We start from the raw sequence: 21,200 nt of genomic DNA, 5'->3' as shown, positions 1-21,200 counted from the left end.
AGAGTGTATCATCTGAGCCAGTTGACTTGAAACCATTCTGGTTGTTGGATCATCTGGGCCATGGGTCATCAGAGACTGTTCAGGGGGTCTTGGCTGGTGAAACCTGATGTATCTTAATCTGGAACAAATCCATAACCTCTGGCTTTCTGTGGAAACCAAAGCAGAGCCTCCTTTCCAAAGCAACATATCCTTAGATCCAAATTTTAAAGTCAAGTTATCTTTAAAATATACATATCCTCCGTACATTTTTACACACATTGTAAAGCATTGAAAGTCTTGTTCAATCTGAATCTGTCTTTTTTTAAAATCTATTGTTTTAAACTGCAGCGTTTGTAAGACTGAAATGGCCCCTGTGGTTGGTGGTTTGTGGCTCTGCCTGCCTCAGCTACCCAACATGATAGTGTTATGTTTACTGCCAGCTCTGGAAGCCATTAACTCTTAGAAACAGTTGTTCTATGTTTTGATCAAAACATCATGTTGCTCAGAAACCTTTTTTTGTACTATCAAAGAATAAATCCACCAAGCAGCATAATGAGCCACTTGTCGATGCCTCATTCGGGCCATACTGCCAGTCAAATGCACAGACTGCCACTAACTTGAGAGAGACAACTAGGAAGATGTTTTTAGCTCCGTTTTAGAATTTTTTTTCAGATTTCAGTTGGAAACTCTTGCCAACCTTTTGGGCACCATTTGTAGCTGGAGAGCTTCTCTCCAGGTCCTGCCAATTCTGGGCAGTCCAACAGCCTACTTGGAGGATCCTGGAGAGAAGCTCTCCAGCTACAGTTTGATATATAGATGAGAAGAAGAACTACAAGTGAAGGGGAATTTCCTTGAAAAAATGTAGAAAGGTGATTTTTTAGGTCTCTAACAGTGTAGTTTAACTGTAGTAATAGGGGAAAATTGTCTTCCTGTCATTTTAAACTGGTACTTCACACATCTCAGGGCTTCCATTGAGATTTCTGACAATCCTCTACCTCATACTATGTTTTATGTCCTTCAGCTCACCTATGGACCTTTCCATCCTATCCTGAGTGATCATGAACAGTTTCCCAATCTTTATCAGATGGCCCCCAAGGACACAGCTCTGGCCCTGGCCATGGTCTCTTTGGTGCTTCACTTCAACTGGAACTGGGTTGGGCTGGCCATCTCAGATGATGACCAAGGTCTCCAATTTCTCTCAGATCTGAGAGGAGAAAGTGAAGTCAAAAGAGTCTGCTTAGCCTTTGTGATCGTGATCCCAGTCAACATGGAGTCATACATGTCAAGAGCTAAAGTGTATAACAACCAAATTGAGACATCATCCACAAATGTTTTTATCTTTTATGGTTACATAGACAGTACTCTAGCTGTGTGCTTTAGAATGTGGAAATCGCAGGGTATACAGAGAATATGGGTCACCACCTCTCAGTGGGATATCACTACAAGTAAGAGAGACTTCACCCTTGACTCCTTCCATGGAACTCTTGCTTTTGCACACCACCATGCTGAGATTTCTGGTCTTAAAAATTTTGTTCAGACACTGAACCCTTCCAAATACACAGACAAGTTCCTGGCAGGACTTGGGTGGATGTACTTTAGTTGTGAAGCCTCAACATTTAACTGTAAGACACTGGAGAACTGCTCTTTGAACGTCTCACTGGAATGGTTAATGCTAAAAAGTTTTGACATGGCCTTCAGTGATGATGCTTATGATATATACAATGCTGTGTATGCTATGGCCCATGCTCTCCATGTAATGCTTCTTCAACAAGTAGAAAACCAGCAAATCAACACTGTGAGAACACTGGATTCTGACTGCTCACAGGTACTGTATCTTCCAATGGATGGTACTTCATGTCATCAATGTTATAAACTTTAAAGAGTCACATGTTTAAACCAATATTTATCATATATGTGTTGTTCACTATAAGGCATATTGTGTATAAGTGTACTCACCTGATTTTGACCCCACTTTGTGTGGTTGTGTATAGATGTTCTTTTCACATATATGAATATCTCTCTTCTGTGTTTGTGCGTGATTGTATATATGACCATATATTTGTTGTGTGTACATATGTCTCTTTGTGAATATTTGTATCAGTATGTTTCTCTGTGTGTGTTTTGTGTATTTTTGTGTCTCTGTGTTTCTGTGTCTGCATTTGCTTGCTTAGGTCTGTCTGAATGTGTGTGTTAGTGTGTATGTGTGTGAATGAGTATGGCTGTATTATGTGTGTGCCTCTGCATGGGTATCTTTGTGGAAGTATTTGTACATGCATACGTGTGTTCGTGCATGTGTGTGTGTGTGTGTGTGTGTATGTATGGTGCATATTTATGTTTGATGGTTGTGTGTATGTCTGTGTTTGGTTTTATGGTTTCTACTCAGAGAACTAAAATTCTGGGAACATAATGACTTTGTTTATTCACATGCTTTCATTGAGTTTCTCCCTTGGACACCTTTAATAAACTTTCCTTAGGATAAAATCAGAACAGATTTTGAAACTTAAAATAAGGTGATATAGACTGAAAAGGGTTGTCTATCTTTCAGCTTCACCCATTTCTGAAAAATATGCACTTTGTTAATCCAGCTGGAGATGTAATAAATATGAATCAGAAAGAAAAACTGCAAGCAGAGTATGGCATTTACTACATTTGTAATTTCCCCCATGATGTTGGACTTAAGGTGAAAATAGGAGAGTTTAAGCCATATTTTCCACATGGTGAACAGCTTCATTTATATGAAGACATGATAGAGTGGGCCACAGGAACTAGACAGGTGGGTCTGACCAAAATGTACTGATTTACACGTTAGAGTTGGAACTACTGTGAAGTGAGGCCATTTGGGTTTCCCTGCGACCTAGTGAAATTAGATGGATGATCATGTAAAGACATAATTTTATACTTCTAGATGATGTTTTTTTCCCTTCAGATTTTAAAAGTATGATTGTTTGGTAAGTTTTTGAAAACCTACGACAAACATATGATATATTTTTAACACATCAGAAACACTCCGATTTATAAACAAATATAAAACTAGGTATGACCAACATTTGATATTATTCCCAGTAAAGTTATCAATATTCTCTTTGTACTATTCTGATTGCTGCCCAATGATTTTCATCTCTTCTGTTGAATCACTAATCCACATGCTGAAAAGACTGAAGCTGTTTGTAAGGAAAGATTTGGAACTAGAAATAGAGTCATTAATTTATATTCTATAATTTTATTCAAGTATGTTGACTAGGAGGTCCTAAACTGCGTAATAGTCTAACAATACATTCACATTTTCATGGACCACCTTAGATATTTTATTAGTTATAATTTGTTTTTTTAGACTTTTTATGTATATGGATGTTTTGCCTGTATATATCTATGTTACATGTGAGTATTAGGTATGTAAATATGTCCGGAGAGGGATTATGATACCCAGGAACTGAAGACAATTTGAAGCCTAAGTATAGGATTTGAGGGATTGAACACCAAGTATGATAGGTTGCTGAGCCACCTCTCCAGCCCTCAATCATATTTTCTAAAGGAATACTTCATTATGAGAGCATTTCTTTGTGCCATAATTCTTTCATAACTCATTCAGACAAACAAACAAATGAAAAAACAAAGAAAAAGATTTGTATTGTTTCCTTTTTTGATTGGACAGGCACTCATAGTTATCATAATTTGGTTTTGAGAAAATTTGTAAATAAAATATCCCATTATGTGTCCCCAGATATATATAGGTATTGATTATGATGTGACTGGTTTTATAATATCTGAACTACATTGTCTACTGCAATGTTGTGTGTTGAGTTTGAAAGGGGTTTACATCCAGAAAGTGGGCAAACTTCATCTGAAGTGATATCTCAAGTTGCTCAGATAAATTTAAATCAAGAGTTAATATTCTATCTTCACAGTGATGAGAAATTTATGCTCAGAGAACAGCTAAATGGGTTAAAGTTTTAACTACTGGCCTATACCACTTAATCAGAGGAGAGTGATAAAATCACAAGTCTGCTTCTACCAGGCCTAACTTGAAAGAAAATTACAAAAACATCAACCACAAAGAAAAGAGAGGAGTTAAAAAATCCAATATGCGTTGTACTCTAGATATGAAAATCATAATGCAGAAATGAAACTTGCAAACAGTGAGGCAGCAGGATTCCATATGATACAATCATAGGCTTACGTGATAGTGAACTCAATGACACACCAAACAAAGACTTCAAAGAATAACTGTAAGAATGTTCCAGAACAGGGACAGAGTGGTAGAAGAAGGAAAGAGATACCATGATAAATGAAGACATCATGAGAATAGGAAGAGGCAGGGTGCTGGGTATGCTGTCATGAATTCACAAGGATGACCCTTTCTTGGACTACTGGCAATGATCAAGAAGGTGTCTGGATTGGTCTACTCTGGTGTTCAGTCTAGGGAATAATCTACTTGTCATCATAGAGCCTTTATCCAGTGACTGATGGAAGCAAAAGCAGAGATCCAGGGCCTGGTGCCAGGCAGAGCTCTGAGAATCCAATCAATGAGAGAGAGGAGGGATTCTGTGGGCATTGGACTTGGAGATCATGATGGGAAAACATGCAGAGATGACCAGCCAAACAAATAGAAACCCATGAATGATGGACTGATAGCTATGGAGGTCCTGTAGAACTAGACGAGGCCCTCTGGTTATGGGAGATTGTAGTTTAGCTTGAAGTGTATGGGGGACATCCAGGCAGGGGGATTGGGATCTGTCCTTGGTGCATGGGCAAGCTTTTTGGAGGCTAGTTCTTAAGGTGTGGTACTTTGCACAGCCTTGGTGCTGTGGGGAGGGGCTTGGAAATGTCTCAGTTGAGTGTGCTTCCAACAACAAACTGTATAAAACATCTTTCTCTGAAAATGTCTCAAGTAGAAGTCAAGCTTTTAAGACTTGAAAAAACACAGATGAATTTTTTAAAATTTATTTATTTCTTAAATTACACTCATAATATGAATCACATTTGTGGTATTCATAGATTACATTGGCAGTATTCATTCTATTATATATAATATTTATATATAAAAGTATATAAAATATTTATAATATATAATATTTTATATAAATATTAAAAATATAATATTTTATATATAAAATATATAATTTATATAATATAATATCTTATATAAGTATTTAAAATATATAATATTTTATATATAAAATATATAAAAATATTTATGTATATAAAATATATATATATATATTTAATTTTAAATGTTGAATGTCATATTTTGAAGGGGTTAGGAGGTCTTAATTACAGGCTTATAGCACAATGGGAGGACCCCGGAGGGCAGAAGTTTGCTACTGATGTTTTACAATCTTGCATCTAAGCTGTTAACGCTCATTATTCAGGATACATATACAAGGAACTTCCCTTAAGCATTCAGGAGGGTGGAACCCAGCAGGAAATTAGCATTGGGAGGATATCAAGGTCAAGGTCAGCAAGCAAGGCAACAGTTACCCAAAACGGGGGCCAGAATCCTGCAGGTCCACCTTTTATTAAAAAATGAGCTTCTGACTTGGGTTGCATGAGACGTCAGCAGGTTACCTTACCCATCATGGAGATGCCTGAACACACATGAATATTAATTCAAACTATGACAAAACTAAAACAATAAGGAAGGATGAAGAAAACACAAGAGACTTAGGGGACATCAATAAAAGATCAAATTAACAAAACACAGGCACAAGAAGATGACAACATGTGAAAGGACCAAAGGTATTTCTAATAGAATGACAGCCAAAATTTACTAAATGCTGGGAAATATGGCCATCCAGATACAGGAGACAGTCAGAGTGCCTAACAGACAGGTTCAGAAAAGGACCTGCCCTGTTTAAAGATTATTTAAAATCTCAGTTATGCAGAATAAAGAGGAATTTTAGGTTACAAGAGAGAAGGTCAATTTCATTGAAAGTCCTCATCATAATAACAGTAGCTTTTTTCATATACACTTTAAAAAGAGAAAGGATCATTCATGTATTTCAAACAGTGATAAAATTTCCAACTTCAGTTACTATACCCAGCAAAGCTGTCCTTCATAATTTCAGGAAGATGAAAAAAGTTGTAATGGTGACCACAAATTGCAGGAATATATATCTACTGCAACATCATTAACGAAGACACTTCCAGACTGTCTTGACATGTCACACTCCTTCACACTGAATATTAAGTTAAACAGTATTTGTCACAGGAATGGGTAGACTACACTAGATCATTAGATAGAAAAGCAAAGGTTTGAAAATACAAGAAAACTTACAAAAACACAAATTGACAATAATCACCAAATAGCTTTCATTAATAACCGAATTTGAAGAATCCCACTCTCGAATCAAAGGACACAGACAAGGAAATATTTTTTCAGAAAACAATACTCTGTTGCTCAGAAGGAAAACACTGCACTCATAAGGAAGAACAGAGTCTCAGTAGTAAAGAATAAAACCATTCGAGGCAAAGTGAATCAGAAAGAGGAAAATTGTAGTCCAAACAATGAAAATGAATGGAGAAATTCTCATGTAAATACTGGCAAAGAGGTCTGAACAGCACACCAGAAAGATCAACCCCTGTACACAAGATGACTTTATTACAAGAATGTAAGGCTGGTTCAACATATGCAAAACAATCAAGTATAATATATCACATAAATTTACACTAGGATAGAAATTATATCTGCATGAAAAAAATACTAAAAAGGTCTTGAGCAATATTCAGCATCCCTTCAGAGAAAGAAAACAAAGAAACATTTAAAAAAACACATTTGAAAAATAGAAAGGACATTTTTTTGACAAAATAAGTTTCTGTAAAACAGAACATAGAAAACATTGTACGACATGGAGAGAAACTCAAAGCACTTCCACTAAATTCAGAAATGGAACCAAGTGTGGTGGTGCTTCCCAGAATTAATGAGCAACTAAAAAATAGGTCACCAATATGACCAGAGACCAATTAGATGGAGATATTTTCTCAATTAAATTTCTCTTTTTTCTTGTAGCTCTGCTTTGTGTAAAGTTGACAAAATGAAGCTACACAATGTGTGGGTAGGGTGTACAGTTCAGGCATTCCAGTGGTCACACAACTTATACTATTAGATCTTCCTGAACATTTAGTAGTTCAAAAGTACCTCAATATTTCATCAATTTGTTCCCATATATCCATGTGTGGCCTTGTACAAATTACTGAAAGAAATGTGTTCACTCAGGTCATGTATAGAAAGAAAACTTGTTAACTACTCAACATGATGAGATGCTATAACTATTGAAGGCGTAGTCAAACTCCTGGCCCAGCATCTGTCTGATTTTCCTCAGATGCCCTCTGCTGTGTGCAGTGTTGATTGTCACCCTGGATTCAGAAAATTCCATCAAGAAGGAATGGCAGCCTGCTGTTTTGATTGCACCCCCTGCCCAGCAAATGAGATTTCCAATGAGACAAGTAAGTGTTGACTGCAGGGAGAAATCCTTCAGATTGACTTTGCTATCCACACTGCACTTTCTAAGGGGCCTGGAAGGGTGCTGCACTGTAATGTGGTATTCGCTAGAGAAGACTGCTCAGACATAGGTTTAAGCCAAATGAAGTCATCATTAGCTGGATGTCAACTACAGTTGACAGGACCAGGACCCCAGTGTAGCACTGAGCCTTTCTCAGGGTGAGATTTGAAGCAAAAGTACCATGTTCTGGCTTGACATACTTCAGTTACCAAGAACAGTGAGCTGAAAGCAGATTCACAGAAGCCAAAAGCAAAGTTATTACATTTTGAGACTTTTCAAGAACTGTAAGAAAGATGATGGATTAGGCCTTTGCTTCAGTTTGGCATGTGGTGCTGCTAGGTGGTGAGTTTTATACTCTGAGTGGTACTTTTATCATGAAGTTAGTTGAGCTAGGGAGCATCTGGGGAACTACTAAGTTCTGTGGCCCTTTTACAGCACAAGTAAAATCTATTCCTTTCCTAATTTTGTTTTACAAGTATGTCATTAACAATAATGTCCTTATATATAACAGCCTGTGCCTTCACATATACCCTTGACTCACTGTCATATTATTGCTGGTAGTATTTTGTAAAAGAAAGTGTTTGAAAATTCAAACAGCCCTGTGAGGGAATTATACACTATATCTGCCTGATGATTATATCCCTCTAAAGTACATGTAGACTAGATTGGATTCATGCATCTTTCTAAATATTTGGTTATTCATTTAACCTCCTTGAATGTATGTATGTGTTCCTGTGTGTGTTTATGTGCAGGAGATTGTGGAGGCCAAAAGAGTGCATACAAGCCCCTGGACCTTGAGTTACAGACAGGTATAAGCTTCCACATGGATGCTGAGTCCAAACCCTTGTTCTCTGCAAGAGCTGTAAGCACTCTTTGTTTTTCAATTTTCTTTATTAAGAAACTTTCTACTCATTCCACCTACTATCCACAGATCAACCATCCTCCCTCCTCCCACCCCCAGCCCTCTTTCCCAAGCCACCCCACATCCACCAAATTGAGGTCTTCCATGGGGAGTCAGCAGACCCCAGTGCACTGAGCCTAGGCAGGTCCAAGTTCCTTCCCACTGCACCAAGGCTGTGCAAGGGGTCACACCACATATAACAGATTCCAGATGCTTGCCCATAGACCAGGGACAGATCCCAATCCCGCTGCCTGGTTGCCCCCAAACAGTTTGAGTCAAACAACCATCTTCTGTATCCAGAGGGCCTAGTCCAGTCGCACGGGGGTGCCACATCCACTAGTACACAGTTCTCTGTCAGATGTGGTTGGTGAAGTTCTTTTCCTATTCTGTAGGCTGCTGTTTGGTCTTATTGACTGTGCCCTTTGCTCTACAAAAGCTTCTCACTTTCAGGAAGTCCCATTTATTAATTGTTGCTCTCAGTATCCATGCTACTGGTAAGCACTCTTAACTGTTGAGTTATATCCAGCCACTGAAGTCATGAATCCTACACAACTTGTTCTTGCCACTGCCTACAAACATTGTTGTCAAAGAGAGATATTGGGTCACCATGTGTTGTGATGGTAAATAAGTACTGTGTGGTGGTGGGCATGCTGTTTATAAACCATTTGATGAATGGATAGTGTTTTGTGTTGTCATTTAGCTGACAGGTACGTGGGGAAGACAGCATGAAGATGTGAATTCAGGTTGGTACCATAAGGCTGCAATGGGAGTCTGCTAAGGAAACTTTGGGATGATGCAAGTGCTGTTACTTCCATGTGAGGGAGGTTTTCAGAGAATTTTGAGACTGATGTCATTGTAGGTTGTGATGGCTAAAGAGTAGTAACTGGGAGTAAAACAGTTAAACATGAGACAGCACTTTATTTCATATAAAAATGGTCGAAAGTGTGGACACTTGATATAAAGACAGGTGTCCCACTTAAGATTTTTGTACACAGTAGCAATAAATGTCACAATAATATAGATAAAATACATCTGTAGTGAAAAGAAACAGCCACAATTTTTCCAATGAGAGTTTGGCATACACAATCCATATAAGTCATCTGGTTATTGATTTGGAGATGGCTAAATTCAAAGGAGAGTGCAGAATTATTTTTGACCTTTATTGCCAGTCATTGTCTATAATGCAAAGAACATTTAAAAAAGACATTTTGGGGCAGGGGTTGGGAAGATGCCTCAACAGTTAAGAGCATGGCATGCTCTTCCAGAGGTCCTGTTTTCAATTTCCAGAAACAACATGGTGGATCACAACTGTCTACAATGAGAATCCCTGCCCTCTTCTTGTGTGCAAGCATACATGCAGGCTGAGCACTGTATACAAAATAAATAACTAAATCTTTAAAAAAAGATATTTAGGGTCAATGAGAAGAGTTAGGAGGTAAATCACTTGCCACAAGCCTGATGACCTGAATTCATCTTAGAAAGCCCATTGAAATGAGATGGAGCCAACTCCTACAAGATGCCTTCTTGACTATTGCACTTTAAACACACACAAACACACATACACACACACACACACACACACACTCACCACTCACATACATGTGTGAAAAATATATAGATTGTAATAAAATTGATTTAAGATAATAACTATAAAGGGCATTTATATTAATAAATATACCAACAAAAATAAACAAACCTTCATGTTTATGAATATTTGAATTAGGCATATGTAGAGTGTAGTAAGTCCATACAAGGCCAGGTGAAGGCCACCGGAGGCATCTGATGCCCTTTGTACCAGAGTTACAGGTAGTAATATGGCACTTCACATGTTCTGGGAACTCGACTTAGGCCACCTGTAAGAGTAGACCAGGTTCTTAACATCTAACCATCTTTCCAACCCCTTAAAGAACAAAAAACAAAAAATGTAACCATAGCTGGCCATAAATGCTGGTTGGTTTTATTCATGGAATGACTTAAAATCTTGAAACTGCACCATTGCTCTCCATTATTATCCACAATTTAGCACAATTACAATCATATTTCCCTTACTTGCTGTGGTGGAAATTACAACTTGTGAATGGGGTATTACTGTTCACTTCAATTATTCTGTGTTACCACTCTCACTTGGGAGTTCTCATGTTGTCTTGTTCAGGTTGATTTACCAATAATCTTTCATCATTGAGTACGTTAGTAGAATGCAGGTCTGTTGGATCCCACAGAGGTTTCCTAGTGATCTCTGAGCTTGCTTTACCAGCAGGGCTGCATAAGAGGATGATTTTACCTCGCGCCTGGGTACTGGGTGTTTGGTAGTTGTATCTAGTAAGAGGGTGGTCTTTTGCCTCCCCCCTAGGTATTGATATAAAAACCCTTTGGAATAAGGTTCTGAGCTGGTGGATTAAGATCTAAGCTCCATTTAGGCTATCCCGTGTCTCTGTCTATTTCTCTATTCCCTTTGTATTTCTATCTAAACCACATTTTTTCTCATTCCCCAAGAACACCCAGGGGGAAAGTCCCCACAGAGGTCTCATGTAGAAGGAAATTAGGGAAGGAAGTAGGTGCTCTGTGCTCTCAAAGGTGGTGATATAAGATACAAGAATTTTGTGTGTTATATATGTATAGAGTTTTCTACATTAATAGTAGGATTATTTCATTTTATAAACTGTTTAGTGTCCCTCTTCCCTGATGAGTATACAACTAAGGTCAATATATTTAATTAATTTTTCTTGAGAATTTCATACATCATTATAAAACCACACTCTCTCCCAATTCTATTTGCCACACATCACATGCAACCGAAATTCTCAACTCATGAGCTCTTTAACATTTACTATTTTCAAACACTCATTTTCATTTACTGCTTTAACATATTCATGCACTTGCACGTATACACACAATAGATTCGGTTTGTTGTTGCTCAGCTACTCATGTGTTTGGTGATGACCATATGGGAATAAAAAAAGCTATGAGGTTTCATCCTGGATAAGGCCAAGTCTCCATCTCCCATGAGCGCATCACTTCTAATTTAGAAAGAAAGATTCATGTTATAGTGTATCAATAGGATCTGTGTTTTTCCTTGATGAAGACAGGCATTATGAAATGGAAGCATTGCTCTTCAGAAAATTCTCAATTACACCTTTATCAATAAAGTATGCAAATGTTGTAAAGTTTCCAAAATACATTGGAGTGGCCTGTCAAATAAGAAATGCTGAAGTTGCACTACTGATACTTATGCTTTCTGCATCAGATATGGATCAGTGTATGAAGTGTCCAGAGGACCAGTATGCCAAAGCAGAGCAGAACCACTGCCTGTACAAAGATGTGACCTTTCTGGCCTTTGAAGACATCTTGGGGATCACTCTATCCTGTATGGCCTTGGGTTTGTCTGCATTCACAGTTCTGGTTCTTGGGATCTTTGTGAAGCACCAAGACACTCCCATTGTGAGGGCCAATAACCTCACTCTCAGCTACATCCTGCTCATCTCCCTCATCTTCTGTTTCCTCTGTTCCTTGCTCTTCATTGGCCATCCCAACTCAGTCACCTGCATCCTGCAGCAAATAACATATGGACTTTCATTCACTGTGGCCATTTCCACTGTGTTAGCCAAGACAATTACTGTGGTTTTGGCTTTCAAAGTCACTACTCCTGGAAGAAGGATGAAGTGGCTCCTGGTATCAGGGGCACCAACCTACATCATTCCCATCTGCACCATCATTCAAATTATTCTCTGTGCAATCTGGCTGGGAGTTTCTCCTCCCTCTGTTGACATTGATGCACATTCTGAGCATAGCCATATCATCATTGTGTGCAACAAGGGCTCAGTATCTGCCTTCTATTCTGTCTTAGGATACCTGGGCTCTCTGGCCCTGGGGAGTTTCACTGTGGCTTTCTTGGCCAGAAATCTCCCTGACACATTCAATGAAGCCAAATTCTTGACATTCAGCATGCTGTTGTTCTGCAGTGTCTGGGTCACCTTTCTCCCTGTCTACCACAGCACCAAGGGCAAGGTCATGGTGGCTGTGGAGGTCTCCTCCATCTTAGCCTCCAGTGCCGGCTTGCTGTGATGTATCTTTGTCCCCAAGTGCTACATCATTTTGATAACACCAGAGAGAAATTCTTTACAAAAGTTAAGGGAGAAAACATTTTCCAGAACTCACATTTCATAAATTTTAACTGACAAATGTAATGTTGGTACAAAACCACCTATTAGGATACAATGCAAGATTATTCATTAGATAGTGACTCTCACTGTTTCTTCTAATGGTGTTGTTTATCAATGTCATGTATACTACTTTTACTATATTGTCTCCCATAAACTTCCACTCAGCTACCTATTTTTACACGACCTGACTTTTGGACATTAGTGAAGTGTGGAAGTGTTCTCTTTGTCCCTAATATGTAATAAGATTTGAAATTAACTCAGAGGTTTCTTTTTGATATCTTAGTGAATGTAAGACTTTTACAGCTACTGATTATTGGAAAAAATGAAGGAATTTTGTGACCTCATGTTTGCATATGAAGACAAAACAATGCTGCTCCTTGTAGGGAGAAGACTAGAGAATCCTGATGCATCCTGGCAGTTAGAGAAGTAGAACTTAGGAATGGGAGGGATGTTTCAATAAACAGATACTGCAGAATATTGCAGAAGCTGGAGAGATATCTCAGCCGACAAAGTCATGTACTGCTCTTGTAAAGTGGCATAGTTCAATACACAGACATCATAAATTGTAGTTCAAACCCACCTGTCACAGTAGCTGCAAGGGATCAAAGTTCTCTTTGGGCCTTCAAGGCCTCTTATACTCACACATGCACATAACAATACATTCAATGCACACACATATACACAACACAACACACACACACACACACACACACACCAGAATCCAAACCTTCTCTGTCTGTCACTAGAAAATAAACAGACTTCTCTGGGATAATAATGAAATAAAATATACTAAGATAAAAGAAAAAAATAACACATTTGATTGAACAAAACAAACAAAAAGAAGGAAAGGAGCCCATCAAGTCAGACAAATCAGAGACCCACTTGTTTGCACATTCTCAATCCCATCAAAAGTGTAAAGTGGTAGCCATAGTACATACTCAAAAAAACTAATAGGGTAAAATGAGAGAAGAAAAACGAAGAAGAGAAAACAAATCAAAAAGAAACAAAACAAAAAAGATTAAAACAACAAGAAAATAAACAAACAAAAAAGGAAAACACCCTGACATGATATTATGAGAAAAGAAACATCCAAAATGCTACTGAGTTCATTTTCTGTTGTCATCCACTGTTGAACATGCATTCTACCCTTTAGCATAGTTGGTTTCCCCAGTGAGACTCCCTTGGAGGAAACTAAACTTTCATTAGCAGCTGGCTATCAACTGGATATTGCTTCTGGGTTAGGAATGAGGCCTGTGTCCACTTCTCCTTTCAGCTCAAGTACCCTGCAATGAATAGTTTTTTTGCAAATCTGCCAAAAACTAATCTCATCTGAGAGAAGGTAACCCCAGTTAAATAATGTTTTTAGTCTGGCAGTGGTGGTGTACACACCTTTAATCCCAGTACTTGGGAGGCATAGGCTGGCAGATGTCTGTGAGTTGAGACCAGCCTGATCTTCAGAGTTAGTTACAGAATAGCCAAGGATACATAAAGAAACCCTGTCTTAAAGCCTCCCACCCCCTAGAAAGAAAATATCTCAGTGAGATCCAGCTATCGGTCATTTTCTTAATCAATGATTGACTGGGAGGGCCCAGCTCAAATGACTCTTTGCCATGAACACTTGCAAGTAAAGATAAATGCACAAAGGGCTTCACAGCGTGAATCATTGTCTCACACTGCAGCTTCTATAATGAGATTTAAAAAAATTCCCTTATTTTATTTTATTCCATTTTTCCTTTTTTCTGTTACACATACAGTTTTTCTCTTACACACACACACACACACACACACACACACACACACACACACACACACACACACACACACAGCATCTGCTTTATTTCCCTATCCATGAAGAGTTACTCAAGCTTGCCTCATTTCTTCACAGACAGCTGAATGTCACCAAGCAGAGCTGACATCATGTCCTAGCCCATCACCTTTTCTCACCTGTGGAAATTTGTAAAGATCCAGCAGTGTCCATATGTATTCAGATATTGCCCATGACGGTCCCGTAAGTACAGCAGCTGACATGCCTTCTCTTACACATCTGTAGTTAGGGATGCCATAGCCATTCCCTGAAAGTGAGCCAAAAAGAGTTGCCAGAGTGGCCTTTTGGCCATTTGGGTCATTATGGACCTCAAATCACAGGGATGTATTAGGTAAAAGATAGGGATTGTTATTGATTTCCTCAATGGCAAACATCATGGTCAAAATACATTTGTAGTTCCTCAACTTGAACCTACACAGAAGGTAGAACAATATTTAGGAGGAATACTCACACCACACAAACATAACATATGTGCAAGCAAATTGAAAACAGATATTTTTCATACAATATGATCTGATTACAGTTTCTCCTCCAGCAATTACTCTAGGTTCCCCTCAATTCCCCTCCTGCTCAAATCTATACCCTTGATCCTCTCTCATTAGAAAACTAACAGCTACCAAAAAACATGATAAATTAAAATAGAAACAACAAAGCCAAAATTGGATAAAATAATCAAAAAAACAGAAGAAAAACATGCAAAGAAAAAAGACAAGAAACCGAATAGAGGAAAAGGCACACATTTTCTTTCTTTTTTAAAAAAGATTATTTATTTATTTATTTATTTATTTATTTATTTATTTATTTATTTATTTATTTATTTATTTATACAATGTTCTGCATACATATATGCCTGCAGGCCAGAAGAGGGCACCAGATCTCATTACAGATGGTTGTGAGCCACCATGTGTTTGCTGGGAATTGAACTCAGGACCTCTGGATGATCAGTCAGTGTTTTTAACCTCTGAGCCATCTCTCCAGCACCAAGGCACACATTTTCATACACAGAAAATCATGAAAAGAAATCAGAAACAATAATTGTACACAAAAGTCATATAATCCTAAAAAATTTAAAATCCACAAATGTTATTAAGTTTATTTTTTGTTTTCCATCTACTACTTAGCAGGGGGCCTGCACTTAAGAATTGTTTGTATACCCAACGAGACTCCCTTGAAGAAAACTAGTTATTGTATTTGCAACAGGGTTAGGGATGGAGGCTTGTGACATCAGAGTGGGCTTCTGAATTAAAGATGAGGGCTTGTGTCCATTTGCCCTCTCAATGCTGGCAACCCATCTGTCTTAGTAGTACAGGCCCTGTGTATCCTTCCCAGTCTCTTGAGTTCATATGTGTATCAGTCCTGCTATGTTGAGAAAGTCTTGTTTCTTTCACTGAGTCACTTTCTCTGACTCTTACAATCTTTCCACCTCCTCTTCTATAGGGTTCCCTGAGCCCTAAGGGAAGAGGGACTTTAAGAAGACATCTCATTTAGGATTGAGTGTTCCATGGATAGAGGGGACATCTTTGATGATAACTGAGTGATACAATGATCTATGAATATTGCAGAATATCCTTAGGAGACATTTTATTGTTACATATCTTTAGCAAAACAATAGTATTAATTTCTCCCTGGTTCCATGGCCTATCTTGTTTCTAGTTTTTGACATTCTGAGAAGGGTTGGGTTCCATCTCATGGAGTGAACCTAAAATCCAATCAGATATGGGTTGTTTAATCCCTCAAGCTTTGAGCCATTTTGCACCAGTATATCTTGCAGGCAGCATTGTAAATTGAGAGGTCTATAAGTTAGGTTTTTGTTTACCTCCATGCAATCTCCCTGCAGACTGCTTTCCAGTTACATGACACTAGTGTATAGAAGCAAAGATTCTAGTTAGGCACTAGCTCAACTTCTCCATGTTCAGTGAGTCCTGTAGTAATGTCTTTATCAATGGGGCTTTACCATCAATTTGTGGAGAGCAACCAATATCTTTAGCAGTAGCCTTGGTTGTTTGGGCATTTCCAGGGGCCCCATATTGATAACAACTCAAGTAACCTTTCTCTAAATTGGAAGTTTTGTTTGTTGGTGTGAAATATTTTGTTGGGGCTTTTGCTCCCAGGTTTTTTGGTGATTCCATTGAGATTTCTTTCATATATGTATATATTTTAAGAAGCTTCTACTGTATTAAATTACTATATGACTTAAAAAACTCTTTGTTTTTATTTCTTTAAGACTATGAAAAACCCTGAATGTGAACCTCCCAATGACTTGAGATTTGAGAGGGTAAGCAAAGAATCAGTTGCCTTATATCTGTGATAAATCCTGTCCATGAATTAGAAGTAGGTCTTTAGATCTCCTAGCACTCAACTTTCAAACTGCAAAACCCTGAAAAAATGTTTCTTGAACAAGCCACTGGTTACTAAGACATTGTTTAACTCAGGAACTTCTAGGCCATTCAATCTGTCTGAATATCAGTTGACATTTCTTTAACAATTCATTTTTATGTGTGTTGTGTGATTCATGTATATGTTTTTCTGTGGTGTGTGTGCATGCACATGATTCTAGACAGTGAAAATGTCAAATAGGGCTTGCTATCTTCATCTGTATTTAACAACACATATTTTGTGGCACATAATTTGGATTTTTCCTGCTTCTCCCACTCATTTCTCTAAAAGCAACAGGTTTACACATCTGCACTGTAATGTTCCGTCCCCCATTTTGCTTTTATGACCTGCAAAAGTCAACTCAGTTCTTATATTGCACTGCAATCATGTTACCTTCTGATATATCTACTCATTCTCTTAATATGAGTCACTAGTGAGGAAAATAACTTGCACTCTGTAGCCACCCAATTTCCACAAACATGGAAGAATATGACATTTCATAAAAAAATATAATATTTGAAAGACTTGTTTCATTAAGTTTGTATTTTATACATAGTTCTTTGATTTGTGTGCCAAAGTTCATTCTCTGTTGACATGCTTTTAGTGATTCATATAAATGCAATATTATTTTCTTCATATTGTTGGGTTATGTAGAAGAGGAGATGAATAACACCTTAAACTCATTTGATAAGAAAACAGACTTTATTCTATTTGTACCTATTTTCTCCTTGACTTTCATCATGGAGTGATGTTGGATTTTTCTTAGAGGCCTTACTCCATTCAACCAGATGATTCATTTTTCCCTGTCATTTAGTGTGTTTAATGGTGGTTACATTAATTGATTTAGAGGTATTGAACCAGTCCTGCATCTATTGGATAAGACCAATATGATCATGGTATATAATAATTTTTGTGTGTTATTCAGTTCAGTTTTCAAGCATTTTATTTGTTTTTATGTTCATAAATGGTAGTCCACTAATTTATTTTCATTTTATAGTAAGGTGTTTGTTGTTTTTGTAATACCATGTTCAAAATGTAAATGTTCTTTCTTTTTTATTTTGTGCAATAGTTTGAGAAATATTAATGTTAGCTCTTCTTTGAAGGCCTGGTAGAATTGTGCACTGACCCCATCCAACTTTAAAATTTTATTTTAAATTGGGATATTTTTAGTTAATGTTTTAATTTCACTGGATGTTATAGTCTATTCGAACTATTAACTTCAATTGTAACTTCATTTGTACATTATTTTTATATCTTGAAATTCATGTATTTCTTTAATTTTTCTCCAATTTTGAGGAATATATGTGTTTTATAGCATATTCTTGTGATCATCTGAATTTCCACAATGTCTGTTGTAACCTCTCCCCTTCCATCTTTAATTTTATTAATTTGAATTCTCTTTTTTCTTTTGTTGATTGACTAACATGCTATTAATCCTAGTATTGGCTTCATTCCTTCTTTCTATTGAATTTTTCATTTCTTTTTGACATGGATCCACAATTCCATAAACTTTCCTCTTGTGACAGATCTCCTGGTGTTCCACAGGTTTTGATATGTTATGATTTCATTTCCATTCAATCTAGGAATGTCAATGTGCTTCTAGATTTCTTCCTTCACTTAGTTATGGTTCTGCTTTGTGTAACTTAGCATCCATTATTTGTGTTCCTTTTTTGGTTGTTTATATCCTGATTTAATAATACACTTTGACAGCATGCAGGATGTGCTTTAATTTTTCCTGTACATTAGAGACTTGCTTTTATGCTAGTATGTTGTCTATTTTAGAGAAAATTTAATGGGCTACAGAGATGAATGCATATTGTTTTTGTTTTTGGTTGGAATGTTCTATAGATATATGTTAAGTCTATTTGATTTTTCAGAACTCCAAATATAAAGCTCCACAAAAGAAACTTCCTATGTTATAAAACAATAATGATAGTTAATATACCCAACCAAGAAAGAATATGGAAAGCTACAAATGAAAATGATCAAGTTGTATTCAAAGAGGGACCCATCAGAATAGCAACATATTCTTTCAGTAGATACTAGAAAGCCAGAAGAGATTGGGCTGACATTCTACAAGTATAGAAAAGCTGCAATGCTCTCCCAGAATACTATACCCACAAAACTATCAATCATAATGGTAGAGAAAGGTAAACTTTTCATGATAAAAATGGTTGAAGAAAATTATGACCACTAGACCCATTTTGCAAAAGGCAAATGAAGGAAAAGTTAGGTCTGAAGCAAAGGATGGATTTATTTAAGTTGGCAAAGTGAAAAATAAACAATTCCAGAAATTGTTACTGAAAAATAAGTCTGAATACTAAATCTCTAGTGATACATCTTAAAAAAAACCAAACAAAATTCCAGGAATTAATGTATACCGTTCAATAGTAACTTCTAATATATGTGGCCTCATAATATTACTTATGAGAAAAGGTAAAGAGGTTGAACCAGAAAGCAATACCCAGATTTTATCAGTCTCCCAGAAACACAATTCATAACTAATGATAGCCCCCAAATTAGCATTAAAGGATGGAAAAATGCTTCCATGCAAATGTAATTAAAAACTAAGCAGGCTGGAGAGAGTAGGGATACTAGGAACATACATCAATATAATAAAGTCAAATTATAGCAAGCCTATAGCCAATATCAAGTTAAATAGAGAGTAATTTAAAGCAGTTCCACTGAAATCAGAAACAAGAAAGGCAGTGTACTCTCTCCATTTCTATTCAATATAGTACTTGTAGTTCTAGCTGTATCAATAAGACAAGTGAATGAGATTAAGTAGATATAAATTGGAAAGGCAGAATTCAATGTATCATTTTTTGAAAATGATATGATAATACACATAAGTGACACCAAAAATTCTATAGGAGAACTACTACACTTGATAAACCTCTTCAGCAATGAGGCTGGATATAAGACTAACTCAAAAAATTTAGTAGCCATCCTATATACAGGGACAAATGTACTGAGAAAGAAATCAGGAAAATGACACACTTCTAAATATCCACAGATATTAAAAATATCTTGGGGTAACTTCAAGTAAGCAACCAAGAATTTTAAGACTTGTATGATTTAAAACTTCAAGTCTTTGAAGAAAAAAAGTATAAGATATCAGAAGATGGAAATCCCACACTCATGAATTGGTAGGATCAACATAGTAAAAATGGCCATCTTACCAAAAGCAATCTGCAGATTCAATACAATGTCCATCAAAATTCCAACAATTGCTTACAGACTTTTAAAGAACAATATTTGATTTTATATGGAAAAACAAAAAATCTCAGGATAGTTAAAGGAATCATGTACAAAATAAGAACTTCCAACGGTATCACTATCTCTGATTTCAAACTGAACTATGAGCTGTAGTAATAAAAAACTGCATGGTATTGGCATACAAACAGATAGGATGATCAATGGAGTCTAATTGAAGACCCAGACATAAATCCACACACTTTTGGACACCTGATTTTTGATGAAGAATCCAGAGAGGCGTGATGCAAAAAGAAAGCATCTTCCTCTATGGTGCTGGTTTAAATATATGTCTGCATGTAGAAGAATCCGAATTGATCAACATTTATTGCCCTGAATAAAATTCAAGTCCATGTGTATGAAAAACTTCAACGTATTTCTTCCGTAACCCATTGGTGATTCAGTTGAGCATTATTCAGTTTCCATGAGATTGTAGGTTTTCTGTAGTTTTTGTTGTTGTTGAAATCTAACTTGAAACCATGGTGGTCTGATAGAACACAGGAGGTTATTCCAATTGTTTTGTATCTGTTGAGATTTGCTTTGTGGCCAAGTATGTGGTCGATTTTAGAGAAAGTTCCATGGGGTGCTGAGAAGAAGTTATATTCTTACTTGTTAGGATGGAATGTTCTGTAGATATCTATTAGGTCCAATTGGGTCATGACATCAGTTAAGTCCTTTATTTCTCTGTTAAGTTTCGATTTGGGAGATCTGTCCAGTGGTGAAAGTGGGGTGTTGAGATGGCCCACTATTAATGTGTGGGGTTTTATATGTAGTTTAAGCTTTAGTAATGTTTCTTTTACATATGTGGGTGCCCTTGTGTTTGGGGCATAAATGTTTATAATTGAAACTTCATCTTGGTGGATCATTCCTGTGATGAGGATGTAATGCCCTTCTTGATCTCTTTTGATTGATTTTAGTTTGAATCTATTTTGTTGGATATCAGGATGGCTACACCCGCTAGTTTCTTAACACCATTTGATTGGAGAGTCTTTTCCCAGTGTTTTATTCTTAGGTAGTGTCTGTCTTTGAATTTGAGATGTGTTTCTTGTATGCATCAGAAAGATGGGTCCTGTTTTCATATCTATTCTGTAAGCCTATGTCTTTTTATAGGTGAATTAAGTCCGTTGATATTAAGGGATATTAACAACCAGTGATTGTTCATCCCTGTTATTTTTGGTGGTAGTGAAATCTCCCCCAAGATCCAG

The 21,200-nt window shown here is 37.0% G+C and overlaps 1 protein-coding gene and 1 pseudogene across 1 annotated transcript; one reads left to right on the top strand and one right to left on the bottom strand.

The window, feature by feature from the left end:
• The window catches only part of LOC143266815 (vomeronasal type-2 receptor 116-like), a 78,079-nt pseudogene extending 60,542 nt beyond the window's left edge, over window positions 1-17,537 (bottom strand).
• Window positions 1,049-12,441, top strand: LOC102927975 (vomeronasal type-2 receptor 116-like). Its single transcript, XM_076568166.1, has 4 exons — window positions 1,049-1,804; window positions 2,525-2,752; window positions 7,299-7,422; window positions 11,624-12,441. Exons 1-4 carry the CDS (start codon window positions 1,064-1,066, stop codon window positions 12,439-12,441), a joined length of 1,911 nt encoding a protein of 636 aa, XP_076424281.1. The 5' UTR covers window positions 1,049-1,063.
• Window positions 17,538-21,200: the final 3,663 nt, after the last annotated feature.

Source organism: Peromyscus maniculatus, chromosome 1, assembly GCF_049852395.1.
Source record: "Peromyscus maniculatus bairdii isolate BWxNUB_F1_BW_parent chromosome 1, HU_Pman_BW_mat_3.1, whole genome shotgun sequence".
NCBI lineage: Eukaryota > Metazoa > Chordata > Mammalia > Rodentia > Cricetidae > Peromyscus > Peromyscus maniculatus.
The sequence above is the reverse complement of the archived record's forward strand: the minus strand, read 5'-3'. Positions and strand labels throughout refer to the sequence as shown.